Source organism: Bombina bombina, chromosome 3, assembly GCF_027579735.1.
Source record: "Bombina bombina isolate aBomBom1 chromosome 3, aBomBom1.pri, whole genome shotgun sequence".
Taxonomy (NCBI): Eukaryota; Metazoa; Chordata; class Amphibia; order Anura; family Bombinatoridae; genus Bombina; species Bombina bombina.
In genome coordinates, this window is record NC_069501.1 from 1035576442 (window position 1) to 1035592857 (window position 16416).

General features: G+C 43.5%; 1 protein-coding gene across 2 annotated transcripts in view; it reads right to left on the minus strand.

The window, feature by feature from the left end:
- The window catches only part of LOC128654357 (ATP-dependent 6-phosphofructokinase, muscle type), a 232063-nt gene extending 223986 nt beyond the window's left edge, over window positions 1-8077 (minus strand). Inside the window, exon 1 of one of the 2 annotated variants that reach the window (XM_053708238.1) lies at window positions 7924-8077. In XM_053708238.1, the coding sequence (XP_053564213.1) occupies window positions 7924-8047 (124 nt within the window). In that variant the 5' untranslated portion in view covers window positions 8048-8077. The remainder of the gene's footprint in view (window positions 1-7923) is intronic. The other variant, XM_053708239.1, reaches the window with a different exon arrangement.
- Window positions 8078-16416: the final 8339 nt, after the last annotated feature.

Sequence of the window (16416 nt, forward strand, 5' to 3'; positions counted from 1 at the left end):
TAGATCATTGAGCCAGAGAGAAGAGCATTAGATAATCACTCCAGAGAAGAGAGCATTAGAACATTGCTCCAGAGAGGAGAGCATTAGAACATTGCTTCAGAGAGGAGAGCATTAGAACATCGCTGCAGAGAGGAGAGCATTAGATAACTGCTCCAGAGAGGAGAGCTTTAAAACATCGCTGCAGAGAGGAGAGCATTAGAATATTGCGCCAGAGAGGAGAGCTTTAAAACATCGCTCCAGAGAGGAGAGCTTTAGAATATTGCACCAGAGAGGAGAGCTTTAGAATATTGCACCAGAGAGGAGAGCTTTAGAATATCGCGCCAGAGAGGAGAGCTTTAGAATAGTGCGCCAGAGAGGAGAGCTTTAGAATATTGCGCCAGAGATGAGAGCATTAGAATATTGCGCCAGAGTGGAGAGCATTAGAATATCGCACCAGAGAGGAGAGCTTTAGAATATTGCGCCAGAGAGGAGAGCTTTAGAATATTGCGCCAGAGAGGAGAGCATTAGAATATCGCGCCAGAGAGGAGAGCATTAGAATATTGCGTCAGAGAGGAGAGCATTAGAATATCGCGCCAGAGAGGAGAGCATTAAAACATTGCACCAGAGAGGATAGCTTTAAAACATCGCTCCAGAGAGGAGAGCTTTAGAATATTGCGCCAGAGAGGAGAGCATTAGAACATCGCGCCAGAGAGGAGAGCTTAAGAATATTGCGCCAGAAAGGAGAGCATTAGAATATCGCGCCAGGAGAGCATTAAAACATCGCTCCAGAGAGGAGAGCTTTCGAATATTGCGGCAGAGAGGAGAGCATTAGAACATTGCGTCAGAAAAGGGAGCATTAGAAAATGGCCCCAGATAGGAGAGCTTTAGAATATTACGCCAGAGAGCATTAGATAATCGCGTCAGAGAGGAGAGTATTAGAACATCGCAACAGAGAGGAGAGTATTAGAACATCGCGTCAGAGAGGAGAGCATTAGATATTCGCGTCAGAGAGAAGAGTATTAGAACATCGCACCAGAGAAGAGAGCATTAGAACATCGTGCCAGAAAGGAGAGCATTAGAACATCGCTCTAGAGAGGAGAGCTTTAGAACATTGCAGCAGAAAGGAGAACATTAGAACATCGCTCTAGAGAGGAGAGCTTTAGAATATTGCGGCAGAAAGGAGAACATTAGAACATCGCTCTAGAGAGGAGAGCTTTAGAACATCGACCCAGAGAGGAGAGCATTAAAACATCGACCCAGAGAGGAGAGCTTTAGAATATTGCGCCAGAGAGGACAGCATTAAAACATCGCTCTAGAGAGAAGAGCTTTAGAATATTGCCCCAGAGAGGAGAGCTTAAGAATATTGTGCCAGAGAGGAGAGCATTAGAACATTGTGCCAGAGAGGAGAGCATTAGAACATTGCTCTAAAGAGGAGAGCATTAGAACATTGCTCTAAAGAGGAGAGCATTAGAACATCGCGCCAGAGAGGAGAGCATTAGAACATCGCGCCAGAGATGAGAGCATTAGAACATCGTGCCAGAGAGGAGAGCATTAGAACATCGCGCCAGAGAGGAGAGCATTAGAACATCGCACCAGAGAGGAGAGCATTAGAACATCGTGCCAAAGAGAAGAGCATTAGAACATCGCGCCAGAGAGGAGAGCATTAGAACATCGCTCTAGAGAGGAGAGCTTTAGAACATCGCGTCAGAGAGGAGAGCTTTAGAACATCGCGTCAGAGAGGAGAGCATTAGAACATCACTCTAGAGAGGAGAGCTTTAGAATATTGCTCCACAGAGGAGAGCATTAGAAAATCGCGCCAGAGAGGAGAGCATTAGAACATCGCGCCAGAGAGGAGAGCTTTAGAATATTGCGCCAGAGAGGAGAGCATTAGATAATCGCTCCAGAGAAGAGAGCATTAGAGCATCGCTCCAGAGAACAGAGCATTAGAACATCGCTCCAGAGAAGAGAGCATTAGAACATCGCGCCAGAGATGAGAGCATTAGAACATCGTGCCAGAGAGGAGAGCATTAGAACATCGCGCCAGAGAGGAGAGCATTAGAACATCGCGTCAGAGAGGAGAGCATTAGAACATCACTCTAGAGAGGAGAGCTTTAGAATATTGCTCCACAGAGGAGAGCATTAGAAAATCGCGCCAGAGAGGAGAGCATTAGAACATCGCACCAGAGAGGAGAGCATTAGAACATCGTGCCAAAGAGAAGAGCATTAGAACATCGCGCCAGAGAGGAGAGCATTAGAACATCGCTCTAGAGAGGAGAGCTTTAGAACATCGCGTCAGAGAGGAGAGCTTTAGAACATCGCGTCAGAGAGGAGAGCATTAGAACATCACTCTAGAGAGGAGAGCTTTAGAATATTGCTCCACAGAGGAGAGCATTAGAAAATCGCGCCAGAGAGGAGAGCATTAGAACATCGCGCCAGAGAGGAGAGCTTTAGAATATTGCGCCAGAGAGGAGAGCATTAGATAATCGCTCCAGAGAAGAGAGCATTAGAGCATCGCTCCAGAGAACAGAGCATTAGAACATCGCTCCAGAGAAGAGAGCATTAGATCATTGCGCCAGAGAGGAGAGCATTAGATCATTGCGCCAGAGAGCATTAGATCATTGTGCCAGAGAGGAGAGCATTAGAACATCGCTCTAGAGAGGAGAGCATTAGAACATCGCGCCAGAGAGGAGAGCATTAGAACATCGCGCCAGAGATGAGAGCATTAGAACATCGTGCCAGAGAGGAGAGCATTAGAACATCGCGCCAGAGAGGAGAGCATTAGAACATCGCACCAGAGAGGAGAGCATTAGAACATCGTGCCAAAGAGAAGAGCATTAGAACATCGCGCCAGAGAGGAGAGCATTAGAACATCGCTCTAGAGAGGAGAGCTTTAGAACATCGCGTCAGAGAGGAGAGCTTTAGAACATCGCGTCAGAGAGGAGAGCATTAGAACATCACTCTAGAGAGGAGAGCTTTAGAATATTGCTCCACAGAGGAGAGCATTAGAAAATCGCGCCAGAGAGGAGAGCATTAGAACATCGCGCCAGAGAGGAGAGCTTTAGAATATTGCGCCAGAGAGGAGAGCATTAGATAATCGCTCCAGAGAAGAGAGCATTAGAGCATCGCTCCAGAGAACAGAGCATTAGAACATCGCTCCAGAGAAGAGAGCATTAGATCATTGCGCCAGAGAGGAGAGCATTAGATCATTGCGCCAGAGAGCATTAGATCATTGTGCCAGAGAGGAGAGCATTAGAACATCGCTCTAGAGAGGAGAGCATTAGAACATCGCGTCAGAGAGGAGAGCATTAGAACATCACTCTAGAGAGGAGAGCTTTAGAATATTGCTCCACAGAAAAGAGCATTAGAAAATCGCGCCAGAGAGGAGAGCAATAGAACATCGCGCCAGAGAGGAGAGCTTTAGAATATTGCGCCAGAGAGGAGAGCATTAGATAATCGCTCCAGAGAAGAGAGCATTAGAGCATCGCTCCAGAGAAGAGAGCATTAGAACATCGCTCCAGAGAAGAGAGCATTAGATCATTGCGCCAGAGAGGAGAGCATTAGATCATTGTGCCAGAGAGGAGAGCATTAGATCATTGCGCCAGAGAGGAGAGCATTAGATAATCACTCCAGAGAAGAGAGCATTAGAACATCGCTCCAGAGAAGAGAGCATTAGATCATTACGCCAGAGAGGAGAGCATTAGATCATTGCGCCAGAGAGGAGAGCATTAGATGATTGCGCCAGAGAGCATTAGATCATTGTGCCAAAGAGGAGAGCATTAGATCATTGAGCCAGAGAGAAGAGCATTAGATAATCGCTCCAGAGAATAGAGCATTAGAACATTGCTCCAGAGAGGAGAGCATTAGAACATCGCTCCAGAGATGAGAGCATTAGATCATTGTGCCAGAGAGGAAAGCATTAGAACATCGCTTCAGAGAGGAGAGCATTAGAACATCGCTCCAGAGAGGAGAGCATTAGATCATTGCGCCAGAGAGGAGAGCATTAGATCATCGCTTCAGAGAGGAGAGCATTAGAACATCGCTCCAGAGAGGAGAGCATTAGAACATCGCTCCAGAGAGGAGAGCTTTAGAATAGTGCGCCAGAGAGGAGAGCTTTAGAATATTGCGCCAGAGAGGAGAGCATTAGAATATTGCGCCAGAGTGGAGAGCATTAGAATATCGCGCCAGAGAGGAGAGCTTTAGAATATTGCGCCAGAGAGGAGAGCTTTAGAATATTGCGCCAGAGAGGAGAGCATTAGAATATCGCGCCAGAGAGGAGAGCATTAGAATATCGTGCCAGAGAGGAGAGCATTAGAATATTGCGCCAGAGAGGAGAGCATTAGAATATTGCGCCAGAGAGGAGAGCATTAAAACATTGCACCAGAGAGGATAGCTTTAAAACATCGCTCCAGAGAGGAGAGCTTTAGAATATTGCGCCAGAGAGGAGAGCATTAGAACATCGCGCCAGAGAGGAGAGCTTAAGAATATTGCGCCAGAGAGGAGAGCATTAGAATATTGCGCCAGGAGAGCATTAAAACATCGCTCCAGAGAGGAGAGCTTACGAATATTGCGGCAGAGAGGAGAGCATTAGAACATCGTGCCAGAAAAGGGAGTATTAGAAAATGGCCCCAGATAGGAGATCTTTAGAATATTACACCAGAGAGGAGAGCTTTAGAATATTACACCAGAGAGGAGAGTATTAGAACATCGCGCCAGAGAGAAGAGCATTAGATAATCGCGTCAGAGAGAAGAGTATTAGAACATCGCACCAGAGAAGAGAGCATTAGAACATCGCGCCAGAAAGGAGAGCATTAGAACATCGCTCTAGAGAGGAGAGCTTTACAATATTGCGGCAGAAAGGAGAACATTGCTCTAGAGAGGAGAGCTTTAGAATATTGCGGCAGAAAGGAGAACATTAGAACATCGCTCTAGAGAGGAGAGCTTTAGAACATCGACCCAGAGAGGAGAGCATTAAAACATCGCTCTAGAGAGGAGAGCTTTAGAATATTGCGCCAGAGAGGACAGCATTAAAACATCGCTCTAGAGAGAAGAGCTTTAGAATATTGCCCCAGAGAGGAGAGCTTAAGAATATTGTGCCAGAGAGGAGAGCATTAGAACATTGTGCCAGAGAGGAGAGCATTAGAACATTGCTCTAAAGAGGAGAGCATTAGAACATCGCGCCAGAGAGGAGAGCATTAGAACATTGCGCCAGAGAGGAGAGCATTAGAACATTGCTCTAAAGAGGAGAGCATTAGAACATCGCTCTAGAGAGGAGAGCATTAGAACATCGCACTAGAGAGGAGAGCATTAGAACATCGCTCTAGAGAGGAGAGCATTAGAACATCGCACTAGAGAGGAGAGCATTAGAACATCGCACTAGAGAGGAGAGCATTAGAACATCGCTCTAGAGAGGAGAGCATTAGAACATCGCACTAGAGAGGAGAGCATTAGAACATCGCACTAGAGAGGAGAGCATTAGAACATCGCTCTAGAGAGGAGAGCATTAGAACATCGCACTAGAGAGGAGAGCATTAGAACATCGCACTAGAGAGGAGAGCATTAGAACATCGCTCTAAAGAGGAGAGCATTAGAACATCGCACTTGAGAGAAGAGCATTAGAACATCGCACTAGAGAGGAGAGCATTAGAACATCGCGCCAGAGAGGAGAGCATTAGAAAATCGCGCCAGAAAGGAGAGCATTAGATCATCGAGCCAGAGAGGAGAGCTTTAGAATATCGCACCAGAGAGGAGAGCATTAGAACATCGCTCTAGAGAGGAGAGTTTTAGAATATTGCTCCAGAGAGGAGAGCATTAGAAAATCGCGCCAGAGAGGAGAGCATTAGATCATCGAGCCAGAGAGGAGAGCTTTAGAATATTGCGCCAGAGAGGAGAGCATTAGAACATCGCTCTAGAGAGGAGAGTTTTAGAATATTGCTCCAGAGAGGAGAGCTTTAGAATACTGTGCCAGAGAGGAGAGCATTAGAACATCGCGCCAGAGAGGAGAGCATTAGATCATCGAGCCAGAGAGGAGAGCTTTAGAATATTGCGCCAGAGAGGAGAGCATTAGAACATCGCTCTAGAGAGGAGAGTTTTAGAATATTGCGCCAGAGAGGAGAGCTTTAGAATACTGTGCCAGAGAGCATTAGAACATCGCGCCAGATAGGAGAGCATTAGAACATCGCGCCAGAGAGGAGAGCTTTAGAATATTGCACCAGAGATAAGAGCTTTAGAACATCGCGCCAGAGAGGAGAGCTTTAGAATACTGCGCCAGAGATAAGAGCTTTAGAACATCGCGCCAGAGAGGAGAGCTTTAGAATACTGCGCCAGAGATAAGAGCTTTAGAACATCGCGCCAGAGAGGAGAGCTTTAGAATACTGCGCCAGAGATAAGAGCTTTAGAACATCGCGCCAGAGAGGAGAGCTTTAGAATACTGCGCCAGAGATAAGAGCTTTAGAACATCGCGCCAGAGAGGAGAGCTTTAGAATACTGCGCCAGAGAGGAGCATTAGATTATCTGGCTCTATATCCTCTTTACAAAAACTGACATCAGTCATATCTTGCAAAAATTTGCCATTCCTTACCTTACGGATATGGATTAAAGTCAGAGTAAATGGAGCAGAAGGATCTCTATATGAAACATTTACCTGTACTGTCCATCATACAAATAAATTATTACTGTTGTGATCTTTGACAGAAGCTTTGTAAGCAGTTTTGTAAACAAAACAGGAGCTTATAATCAAGAAGAGCTACTACAAAGAGGAGAAAATAATCATTAAATAGACATGAAACCCAGCATTTTTCTTTCATGATTTAGATGGAACATGGGAGATTAAAAAAAGCTTCTAATATGATTCTATCATAAAATTTACTTTGTTCTCTTGGTAACCTTCATCAAAAGTGAGGCAGGTAGGCTCAAAGGTGTCCACATGTCTGGAGCATTATATTGCAGCATTTTTTCAAGAATATTTTTAACAATGTTATACATTTGAAAGGGCACTAGACGGCAGCTGTGTTTCCTGCCATATAGGGTTTCAGACGCATGAACACTACCATGAGATCAAAGTAAATTTGATGACAGAATAAATTGGAAACTTTTTTAAAATTGTATGCTCTGTCTGAAACATGAAAGAAAAGAAAAATTGGATTTCATGTCCATTTAAGGATGGATTTTTAATCTTGACTACACTGTCCCTTTAAATACTGTAAGAAAATGTAAACATTTTTTGAAGAAAAATAAAAAATAATTCTAGAAAAAATATAAACTTATCTGCATCATTTCTGATGTATTGAGCTAATTACCGAGTGATGAGTCAACAAGTCACAGTCCATACAGGAATTTACTTTTAACTAGATGACCAGGAAAACAAATTGATTTATACCTGGGGTTAACAAAATTATATGAAACTTAAGTGTGATTACTTTTTAAGTGTGATTATTTTTTAGCGTTAGGAGTCAGGGAATGAGTTACACTTCCATGAATCACTCTCTTATCCCTTTAATAGTTAGTGATTCATTGGTACAATAAAATTTACAAGAACTGTTTAGCAGTATTGAAAAGGTAAATCAGCATTTCAAATTTAACTTAAAAATCCAAGGAAATTCTGAATACTGCATTTTTATTTCAAATGCAGATATATTCTAAGTACATTAAACAAGCAAAATATGTTAAATTTAAGACATTTGTAACATTTTAAGATCAAAATCACACTTCATTTCACTTACATTCATTCAAATCCAAGTGACAACCTGCATCAATATCATCAAAGAAAGCAACTCTTAATTACATTGTCATGTGACATTATTATTTGACATTTCTTAAATCTATAAAATATGCCTAAAGGAAACTGTTTTTCTTGATTATCACAAATGTTTAAAGCTTAGTGCACGTTATAAATTACAGTAAGCCAGATTAAAGCAAATTTTAAAAAAAGATAGATAATATACTAACCAACAAAACCTTTGTTTTTCTTGTACAGCTTAAAAAAGGCGAAGAGAAAGTAGATTCCGAATGACAAAGAGACTGAAACAAGAATTGTGATTAAAATCCTGTCAATTTCGACAGCAGCACTCATAGCCTGCGACTACCATCATTATTTTCTGATATTTATAGACAGAATGTGACTAGTGGCAGCTGTTAAGACCCCTCCTACTGGTGAAAACATAGCATAGCTTGATATTCTAATCTAAAGGACATGATCTGAATACCTTAAGCAACTGAAATAAACTCTGCTCGGTGCTTAGTTACAGAGAAGCCATCAAAGTGATGCAGCACTTTTATCATTACTGATACATGATTTCTATGAAACACATAGTAAATAGGATATTTTATACTTGCTTTATAAACAATTATATGAAATAAAAGTGAAGACATATTTTATTTAATGTTTGCTACTATGGATGAGAAAGACAGAAAGAGAGAGCAAGAAAGAGAGAAGTGTGTGTGTGTGTGTCTCAGACCGATTATATTAGACTAGTCCTAATTTTGCAGTACAGTGGTCCCACCACTTGCGTTCTCTCCCTCCCACTCTCTTTGCTTTCTCTCTCTCCCCCCTCTCTTTTGCGCTCTCTCTCCCCCTCTCTTTTGCACTCTCTCTCTCCCCCTCTTTTGCGCTCTCTCCCTCTCTCTCTCCCCTCTCTTTCTCCCCTCTCTCTCTCTCTCCCCCCCTTTTCTCTCTCTTTCCCCTCTCTCTCTCCCTCTCCTCTCTCTCTTTCCCCTCTCTCTCTCCCTCTCCTCTCTCTATCTCCCCCTTCTGTCTCCCTCTCCCCTCTATCTCTCTCTCTCCCCCCCCCCTCTCTCTCCCCCCCCCCTCTCTCTCCCCCCTCTGTTTCTCTATCCTCTCTCTCCCCCCTCTCTCTCTTTCTCTCTCCCCTCTTTCTCTCTCTCTCTCCACATCTCCCCTTTTTCTCTCCCCTCTCTCTCTCTTTCTCCCCTGTCTCTTTCTCCCCTCTTGATCTCTCTCTCTCCCCTCTTTTGAGCTGTTTGAGCTCTCTCCACGACCTTTCACGGCCCTGCCCCCTTCATGCTAGACCACGCCCCCTTCACGAGTCTTCATGCTAGGCCACGCCCCTTCATGCTCAGTCACGCCCCCGCACACGCTCGGCCATGCCCCCTTCTTCTCGCGGCAGTCGGCAGATCAGGTAAGGAATCCAAGGACAGGTGTGTTTGTCCTCGTGCTGTCTCTACTGCGCATGACAGCTTCGGACAAACACACTTGGCCTTTTATAATATAGGATTAACAGGTGCATTATGATTGTGCATTGTTTTATGTTGTGCCTTGTCTTTCAGGAGATATATGAAAACAATTTACCTTGTAAATTATGTGTTTTGTCAGTTTTGAGAATTTATATTCATTTGAATTTGACAGCAAATGTCTGACTGCTCTGAGCATACCTATTTGTGTTGTAAATTTCCTACAATACATAAGCATATTTGTAATTTGAGAGCATGTTACTATTATCACATCAAATTACATTTTTTGGCAACTTAAAGAGACAGTAAAGTTCAGATAAATGATTCAGATAAAGCATGCAATTTTAACCCCTTAACGACTGAGGACGTACCTGCAAAAATTGTCAGTTACCTGGTACGTCCTCAGTGAAAATGAGCGCTGGAAGCGATTGCAATCGCTTCCAGCTGCTGTCAGGGTATTGCATTGATGCCTCGATATTGAGGCATTGTGCAATACCCTTTTTTTAAGCAACCAATGCATTGGCCAGCGATGTGGAAGGGATAGCAGGGAGGCGGGTGGGTGGCCCATCACTGGAGCAGTTCCGGTTTAATTACAGAGAGGTCCGGTCGAGCGCGAAGGGTGGGAGCAGGTGGGACTGCTACACTATATACAAATTTTAGTGAAAGGGAAGTAGGGAGAGGGGATTATAAGTGTTAGGAAAGGGATCTGGGAAAGGTAAGGTATTGAGGGGGGCAGCTACACTACAGAATTTTTTTTTTTTTTTTATAAAAAGAGCCAATTTTTTTTTAGCAAACTGGGTACTGTCAGACAACTGCCAATACCCAAGATGGCAGCAAATAGGTAGAGGGGGGGAGGGTTAGAGAGCTGTTTGGGGGGATCTGGTAGGTTGGGGGCTAAGGGGGATCCAACTCTGCAGTATATATATATATATATATATATATATATATATAAAAAGCCTTTTATTTTAGTACTTAAGATGGCGGTGACAATTGTGAGGTGGGGCGCGGAAGAGAGCTGTTTGAGGGGGGTCAGGGGGTGGGATATGTCAGGTGGGAGGCTGATCTCTACACTAAAGCTAACATTAACCCTACAATCTACCTAATTAACCCTTTCACTGCTATGAATAATACAAGTGTGGTGCGCAGCAGCATTTAGCGGCCTTTTATTTACCAAAAAACAATGCCAAAGCCAAATATGTCTGCAATTTCTGAACAAATGGGATTCCAGAGAAGCATTTACAACCATTTGTGCCATAATTGCACAAGCTGTTTGTAAATAATTTCAGTGAAAACCTAAACTTTATGAAAAAGTTAACACATTTTTTTATTTGATCGCATTTGGCGGTGAAATGGTGGCATGAAATATACCAAAATGGGCCTAGATCAATACTGGGTTGTCTACTAAAAAAAATATATATATACATGTCAAAGGATATTCAGGGATTCCTGACAGATATCAGTGTTACAATGTAACTATCGCTAATTTTGGAGAAAAAAAAATGGTTTGGAAATAGCAAAGTGCTATTTGTACTTATTGACCTATAACTTGCAAAAAAAAAGCGAATAACATGTAAACGTTGGGTATTTCTAAACTCAGGACAAAATTTAGAAACTATTTAGCATGGATGTTTTTTGGTGGTTGTAGATGTGTAAGAGATTTTGGGGGTCAAAGTTAGAAAAAGTGTTTTTTTTTTTAAATTCTTTCATCATATTTTATAATTTTTTATAGTAAATTACATGAGATGATGAAAATAATGGTATCTTTAGAAAGTCCATTAAATGGCGAGAAAAACTGTATATAATATGTGTGGATATAGTAAATGAGTAAGAGGAAAATTACAGCTAAACACAAAATGTAAAAACAGCCCTGGTCCTTAACGGTAAGAAAATTGAAAAATGGTCTGGTCACTAAGGAGTTAAACAACTTTACAATTTAATTTGATTATTTAAATTTGCCTCTTTCTCTTGGTTTCCTTTGTTGAAAAGCATATCTATGCTCAGGAGCAGCAATGCATTACTAGAAGCTAGCTGCTGATTGGCAGCTGCACATATATTCCTCTTGTGATTGGCTCACTTGATCTGTTCAGCTAGTTTCCAGTAGTGCATTGCTGCTTCTTCAACAAAGGATACCAAAAGGATGAAACAAATTTGCTAAAAAACAAAAACATAAATTAGAAATTGAATGCACTATGAGAATCATGAAAAATATTGGATTTCATGTCCATTTCATTCTAGAAAGAGTATCTCTTTAATAAAAGTGTGGCTAGGCAAATGTGTGTCAAAATGTACCACAATGTTATTGCATATTGCTTAGACCCTTCAAGACAGAGGTTTTTCCCAATTTCTATGAATTAATGGGGCAATTTTATTATTTTTGCTTTCTATTAGTCTCACCCTAATTATCGACTTTTGTTAAGTACACCCATGCATATTATAACAAACAAACAGGGTTCACTTGTGATACTCTATATGGGTATATCAAAAAAACAGAATTTATGCTTACCTGAATTACTTTCTCCAACGGTGTGTCCGGTCCACGGCGTCATCCTTACTTGTGGGAATATCTCTTCCCCAACAGGAAATGGCAAAGAGTCCCAGCAAAGCTGGCCATATAGTCCCTCCTAGGCTCCGCCCACCCCAGTCATTCGACCGACGGACAGGAGGAAAAATATAGGAGAAACCATATGGTACCGTGGTGACTGTAGTTAGAGAAAATAATTCATCAGACCTGATTAAAAAACCAGGGCGGGCCGTGGACCGGACACACCGTTGGAGAAAGTAATTTATCAGGTAAGCATAAATTCTGTTTTCTCCAACATTGGTGTGTCCGGTCCACGGCGTCATCCTTACTTGTGGGAACCAATACCAAAGCTTTAGGACACGGATGAAGGGAGGGAGAAAATCAGGTTACCTAAACGGAAGGCACCAAGGCTTGCAAAACCTTTCTCCCAAAAATAGCCTCCGAAGAAGCAAAAGTATCAAATTTGTAAAACTTGGCAAAAGTGTGCAGTGAAGACCAAGTCGCTGCCTTACATATCTGATCAACAGAAGCCTCGTTCTTGAAGGCCCATGTGGAAGCCACAGTCCCAGTGGAGTGAGCTGTGATTCTTTCAGGAGGCTGCCGTTCGGCAGTCTCGTAAGCCAATCGGATGATGCTTTTAAGCCAAAAGGAAAGAGAGGTAGAAGTCGCTTTTTTGACCTCTCCTTTTACCAGAATAGACGACAAACAGAGAAGATGTTTGTCTGAAATCTTTTGTAGCTTCTAAATAGAATTTTAGAGCACGGACTACGTCCAAATTGTGTAACAAACGTTCTTTCTTTGAAACTGGATTCGGACACAAAGAAGGTACAACTATCTCCTGGTTAATATTTTTGTTAGAAACAACCTTTGGAAGAAAACCAGGCTTAGTACGCAAAACCACCTTATCTGCATGGAACACCAGATAGGGTGGAGAACACTGCAGAGCAGATAACTCTGAAACTCTTCTAGCAGAAGAAATAGCAACCAAAAACAAAACTTTCCAAGATAAAAACTTAATATCTATGGAATGTAGAGGTTCAAACGGAACCCCTTGAAGAACTGAAAGAACTAGATTTAAACTCCAGGGAGGAGTCAAAGATCTGTAAACAGGCTTGATCCTAACCAGAGCCTGAACAAATGCTTGAACATCTGGCATAGCTGCCAGTCGTTTGTGTAGTAAGACAGATAAAGCAGAAATCTGTCCCTTTAGAGAACTCACAGATAATCCTTTATCCAAACCTTCTTGCAGAAAGGAAAGAATCTTAGGAATTTTTACCTTATTCCAAGGGAATCCCTTGGATTCACACCAGCAGATATATCTTTTCCATAGTTTATGGTAAATCTTTCTAGTTACCGGTTTTCTGGCCTGAACCAGAGTATCAATCACCGAATCTGAAAACCCACGCTTTGATAGAATCAAGCGTTCAATCTCCAAGCCGTCAGCTGGAGGGAGACCAGATTTGGATGTTCGAATGGACCCTGAACAAGAAGGTCCTGTCTCAAAGGTAGCTTCCATGGTGGAACCGATGACATATTCACCAGGTCTGCATACCAAGTCCTGCGTGGCCACGCAGGAGCTATCAAGATCACCGAGACCCTCTCCTGTTTGATCCTGGCTACCAGCCTGGGAATGAGAGGAAACGGTGGGAACACATAAGCTAGGTTGAAGGTCCAAGGCGCTACACTAGTGCATCCACTAGAGTCGCCTTGGGATCCCTGGATCTGGACCCGTAGCAAGGAACCTTGAAGTTCTGACGAGACGCCATCAGATCCATGTCTGGAATGCCCCATAATTGAGTCAACTGGGCAAAAATCTCCGGGTGGAGTTCCCACTCCCCCGGATGGAATGTCTGACGACTCAGATAATCCGCTTCCCAGTTTTCCACACCTGGGATGTGGATCGCAGATAGATGGCAGGAGTGATTCTCCGCCCATTGTATTATTTTGGTTACTTCTCTCATCGCCAGGGAACTCCTTGTTCCCCCCTGATGATTGATATAGCAACAGTCGTCATGTTGTCTGATTGGAATCTTATGAATCTGGCCTTTGCAAGCTGAGGCCAAGCCCTGAGAGCATTGAATATCGCTCTTAGTTCCAGAATGTTTATCGGGAGAAGAGACCCTTCCCGAGACCAAAGTCCCTGAGCTTTCAGGGATTCCCAGACCGCACCCCAGCACACTAGACTGGCGTCGGTCGTGACAATGACCCACTCTGGTCTGCGGAAGCTCATTCCCTGGGATAGGTGGTCCAGGGATATCCACCAATGGAGTGAATCTCTGGTCTTCTGATCTACTGGAATCACTGGAGACAAGTCTGTATAGTCCCCATTCCACTGTTTCAGCATGCACAGTTGTAATGGTTTTAGATGAATTCGCACAAAAGGAACTATGTCCATTGCTGCAACCATCAACCCTACTACTTCCATGCACTGAGCTATGGAAGGACGTGGAACAGAATGAAGAACTTGACAAGCGCTTAGAAGTTTTGACTTTCTGACATCTGTCAGAAAGATCCTCATTTCTAAGGAATCTATTATTGTTCCCAGAAAGGGAACTCTTGTTGACGGAGACAGAGAACTTTTTTCTATGTTCACCTTCCATCCGTGAGATCTGAGAAAGGCCAGAACAATGTCTGTATGAGCCTTTGCCTTTGAAAGGGACGACGCTTGTATTAGAATGTCGTCCAAGTATGGTACTACTGCAATGCCCCTCGGTCTTAGAACCGCTAGAAGGGACCCGAGTACCTTTGTGAAAATCCTTGGAGCAGTGGCTAATCCGAATGGCAGGGCCACAAACTGGTAATGTTTGTCCAGAAAGGCGAACCTTAGGAACTGATGATGTTCTTTGTGGATAGGAATATGTAGGTACGCATCCTTTAGATCCACGGTAGTCATAAATTGACCTTCCTGGATAATGGGTAGAATCGTTCGAATGGTTTCCATTTTGAACGATGGTACCCTGAGAAATTTGTTTAGGATCTTTAAATCCAGAATTGGTCTGAAGGTTCCCTCTTTTTTGGGAACTACGAACAGATTTGAGTAAAATCCCATTCCTTGTTCCGTCATTGGAACTGGGTGTATCACTCCCATCTTTAGCAGGTCTTCTACACAATGTAAGAACGCCTGTCTCTTTATTTGGTTTGAGGATAAGTGAGACATGTGGAACCTTCCCCTTGGGGGTAGTTCCTTGAATTCCAGAAGATAACCCTGAGAAACTATTTCTAGCGTCCAGGGATCCTGAACATCTCTTGCCCAAGCCTGAGCAAAGAGAGAGAGTCTGCCCCCCACTAGATCCGGTCCCGGATCGGGGGCTACTCCTTCATGCTGTTTTGTTAGCGGTAGCAGGCTTCTTGGTCTGCTTACCCTTGTTCCAGTCTTGCATTGGTTTCCAGGCTGGTTTGGACTGTGAAGCATTACCCTCTTGCTTAGAGGATGCAGAATTAGAGGCCGGTCCGTTCCTGAAATTACGAAAGGAACGAAAATTAGACTTATTCTTGGCCTTGAAAGGCCTATCTTGTGGGAGGGCGTGGCCCTTTCCCCCAGTGATGTCTGAGATAATCTCTTTCAATTCTGGTCCAAAGAGAGTTTTACCCTTGAAGGGGATGTTAAGCAATTTTGTCTTGGATGATACATCCGCTGATGATAGTAGAATAAAAAAACTACAACTAAACACCACATACTCTTAACCATCTCCGTGGAGATGTTGCCTGTGCAACGGCAAAGAGAATGACTGGGGTGGGCGGAGCCTAGGAGGCACTATATGGCCAGCTTTGCTGGGACTCTTTGCCATTTCCTGTTGGGGAAGAGATAATCCCACAAGTAAGGATGACGCCGTGGACCGGACACACCAATGTTGGAGAAACTATTTTAAAAATATAAAACTGGAAAATGGTGAAAAGCATTTTTTTTTCAGTTTTCTTTATAATCATTTCTGCACAACTAGTGTAGCTAAAGAAGAACCCCTCAAAATAGATTATTTTATCCTGATTTTAAGACTATGAGGCCTAGTTATCAAGCCGTCAACCTCAAATACGCTGGAATTTCGCAGCGTATTTGTGACGAGGCTGATTCGCCTTAGTTATCAAAGGCTAGAGACCAGCAAAAGTAGAATTTTGTGACGTAAACTTCGATCCGCCACACTCAGTCCGACACAGATCGATTCTTACGTCACTCCAGATGTTCCGCACACAAGTACGGCACAATCTGACTACTTTTGCTAGTTATCAAAAAACTAGCAGGTACGCTCGCCACTTTTACGGCCCAGTGTACCTGGTTTTCAAACCGCCACCCTGGAGGCGGCGGATCCCAAAGGAATCAATGGGAGTCTGACCATAGCGAAAGTACAAGTTCGCTGCTGCCAGACATCCCATTAATTCCTATGGGAGATGTCTGCACCTAACACCCTAACATGTACCCTGAGTCTAAACACCCCTAATCTGCCCCCCCTACACCGCAGCAACTAAATAAAGTTATTACCCCCTAAACCGCAGCTCCCGGAGCCCACCGCAAGCTACTCTATACATATTAACCCCTAAACCGCCGCTCCCGGAGCCCACCGCAACTATAATATATGTATTAACCCATAAACCGCCGCTTCCGGAGCCCACCGCAAGTTACTCTATACATATTAACCCCTAAACTGCCGCTCTCTGACCCCGCCGCAACTATAATAAATGTATTAACCCCTTAACCGCCGCCCCTATCCTGCCCCCCCTATACCGCCGCCCTCTAT